The sequence below is a fragment of the Arvicanthis niloticus genome (assembly GCF_011762505.2).
Source record: "Arvicanthis niloticus isolate mArvNil1 chromosome Y unlocalized genomic scaffold, mArvNil1.pat.X SUPER_Y_unloc_2, whole genome shotgun sequence".
NCBI lineage: Eukaryota > Metazoa > Chordata > Mammalia > Rodentia > Muridae > Arvicanthis > Arvicanthis niloticus.
Window position 1 is genome coordinate 3,655,606 of NW_023044979.1, and position 3,395 is coordinate 3,659,000.

General features: G+C 34.8%; 1 protein-coding gene across 1 annotated transcript; it reads right to left on the minus strand.

The window, feature by feature from the left end:
• Window positions 1–313: 313 nt before the first annotated feature.
• Window positions 314–3,181, minus strand: LOC143433776 (uncharacterized). The gene is made up of 3 exons (XM_076706196.1): window positions 3,148–3,181; window positions 2,882–2,942; window positions 314–1,451 (listed from the first exon to the last, which is right to left on the minus strand). Exons 1-3 carry the CDS (start codon window positions 3,179–3,181, stop codon window positions 314–316), a joined length of 1,233 nt encoding a protein of 410 aa, XP_076562311.1.
• Between the last annotated feature and the right edge of the window lie 214 nt (window positions 3,182–3,395).

The following is a 3,395-nucleotide window of genomic DNA, read 5'->3' on the forward strand; positions in this document are numbered from 1 at the left end:
TTTCCAATTTGGTTTCTTTTATGGTTTTGGAGACAAAAACTTTGTGAAAAGGCTTTAACTATATTAATTACATTAATAAAGCTTCTCTCCAGTATGTGATCATTTATGTCTTTGGAACCTTTTCACTTATAAATGGCTTTGTCCACATTGATTACATAACTAAGGTTTCTCTGGTATGGGTTCTTTTATGATATTGAAGATGACCTTGCTGTATAAAGCCTTTACCACATTGATTACATTGATAAAGTTTCTCTCCAGTATGTGTTCTTTTATGGGTTTGGAGACTACTGTGACATGAAAAGGCTTTACCACATTAATTACATTCATAGGCTTTCTCTCCAGTACGGGATATTTTATGATATTGGAGCCTACTGTGATCTGAAAAGGCTTTACCACATTGATTACATTCATAAGGTTTCTCTCCAGTATGTGTTCTTTTATGTCTTTGGAGATTACTGTAACATGAAAATGCTTTACCACATTGATTACATTCATAAGGTTTCTCTCCAGTGTGTGTTCTTTTATGATACCGGAGACTACTGTGACATGAAAAGGCTTTGCCACATTGATTACATTCATAGGGTTTCTCTCCAGTATGTGTTAACTTATGACATTGGAGTTTACCATTACAAGAAAAGGCTTTACCACATTGATTACATTCATAAGGCTTCTCTCCAGTATGTGTTCTTTTATGATATTGGAGACCACTGTGACCTGAAAAGGCTTTACCACATTGATTACATTCATGAGGCTTCTCTCCAGTATGTGTTCTTTTATGAATTTGGAGACTACTGTGACATGAAAAGGCTTTACCACATTGATTACATTCATAAGGTTTCTCTCCAGTATGTGTTCTTTTATGTCTTTGGAGATGACTGTGACGTGAAAAGGCTTTACCACATTGATTACATTCATAAGGTTTCTCTCCAGTATGTATTCTTTGATGAGACCGGAGACTACTGTGACATGAAAAGGCTTTGCCACATTGATTACATTCATAGGGTTTCTCTCCAGTATGTGTTAACTTATGACATTGGAGACTACCATTACAAGAAAAGGCTTTACCACATTGATTACATTCATAAGGCTTCTCTCCAGTATGTGTTCTTTTATGAGATCGGAGACTACTGTGACATGAAAAGGCTTTACCACATTGATTACATTCATAAGGTTTCTCTCCAGTATGTGTTCTTTCATGGATTTGGAGATGACTTTGTTGTGAAAAGGCTTTACCACATTGATTACATTCATAAGGTTTCTCTCCAGTATGTGTTCTTTTATGTGTTTGGAGATGACCGTGACGTGAAAAGGCTTTACCACATTGATTACATTCATAAGGTTTCTCTCCAGTGTGTGTTCTTTTATGATATTGGAGATAACCGTGTCTTGCAAAGGCCTTACCACATTGGTTACATTCATAAGGCTTCTCTACAATATGACTTCTTTCATACCTGTAACAATAATGGATACATGTGAATGAATTTACCACATTCATTAGCCTGATCATTTTACCAACATAAATAAACTTTATAGTAATAATAAAGCACACTCAGATCTTAACCTTTTATCATGCCAGGTGTTGGTGGTGCACATCTGGTCCACAGAGTGAGTTCCAGGACAGCCAGGGCTACACAGAGAAACTGTGTCTCGAAAAACAAAAAAAAAAAAAGGTTTTATTACTTTGATGTCCACGGTTGTACTTGCTCACTTTGGGTTGCTTTACCTCTTTGAAAATACCTGTGATTGTAAAATCATCTATTACATTTATAGCCTCATTTTTCTATTTGAGATTTCTTTTTTGTTTGTTTCTTTTTGTTTCTTTGGTTTTGTTTATTTTTGAGACAGGGTTTCTCTGTGTAGCCATGGCTATCCTTGAACTCACTCTGTAGTCCCAGCTGGCCTTGGACTCAGAAATCTGCCTGCCTCTGCATGCCAAGTGCTGGGATTAAAGGCATGTGCCACCACTGCTCAGCCTATATGAGATTTCTATATGATGTTTTTAACATGTCATAAGAAATATGGGACAACTCAGAGCATTAAAACTCTGATTGCATTCTTAGTTTTTCCTGTAGTGTGCATCACAGCACAGCAGTACTGTGAACCAGTATGAACAGAAGAATTTCCAAACTTCTATAACACATAGAGATTTTCTGTAGATGTTCCAAGTAAAGTTAGAAAACTAATTAATTACAAATATCTATCATATTCAGAAAGTCTACCAAAGGCAGAAAACTACATATCTTCTCATTGTTCTGAAGTAGATAGAGGTACATTGTTCCTTTTAGTATATCTATGCTCAGATGGTTTCATCAATTCTGACAATTGATACACCCATTAAAAAAGAAGAACAAATGAAAGGTTTCCACATTGAATTAACACACATTGACTTTTTTTCATTGCAGACATGATTAATGTTTCTCCTCAACAACATTCTTGACTCTCATAAACTGACCTTGCCATAAACTTAAAAATTTCACTACAAGAATATGAGCATCACCAACTTTATCATGGAGTATTTGCTTATTAGAAGCTTATGGGTACATGTTTATCACTGTTCAATGTGCAAAATCTAAATATTATGAGACTATACAAAAAAAAGACTAGACAATACTAAATAGTTGCACAACATAGCTCTAATGGAGTTACAAATCAAATAAAGGAATCTCTTAAGGCATTGTTTCCTTCTCTTCTTTCTTACAGAAATGCCTTGCAAACACCAATCAGATAACTGACATTGAGGTACACAGTTTTGGGAGAATATTATAACCATAGCTACAATAAAAGAACTGATATTTTACAAACTTGCTTTCCTTTAGAGCTTCCAGATCATATTAAAATTTCCTCACAGGCATATTTGTATCAGCTTAAACATTAAAATTACCTTTTATGACTTCTAGAAGTTTGGTGTTGTTCTTCAGTATGATGGTCTTCCAAATTATAGCCTGAAACCAAAGTACCAGAAAATGAATGATATGGTGTTGGAATTAGGCAAAATTCAAATTACTCTGAATTTTCACAGCAATTAACCTGATTTATTCAACTCAGTGTTACTTTTTCTCCATTGAAATGAGAGATGATCATCAGTAACCCAGGAACATTTTTCTTTTATATTGAAATGCAAAAATAAAAAAAGAGTCACAGACTTGCCTATAGTAGTAAGGTTCCAGTAGGTCTCAAGCATCACATCTTTGTAGAGATTCTTCTGGGAAGTATCCAGCAAATTCCACTCTTCTGCAGTGAAGTTTACGTGTACATCGTCAAAACTCACTGCTTCCTAAAGTATACCATACATGTAAACAACACAAAGCCTGATACTGACATCAATACAAAGTAAATGTATGCTTCCTAGAAAATATAATCATATAATTTAGGTGATTCTTCCACTTATTTGCTGA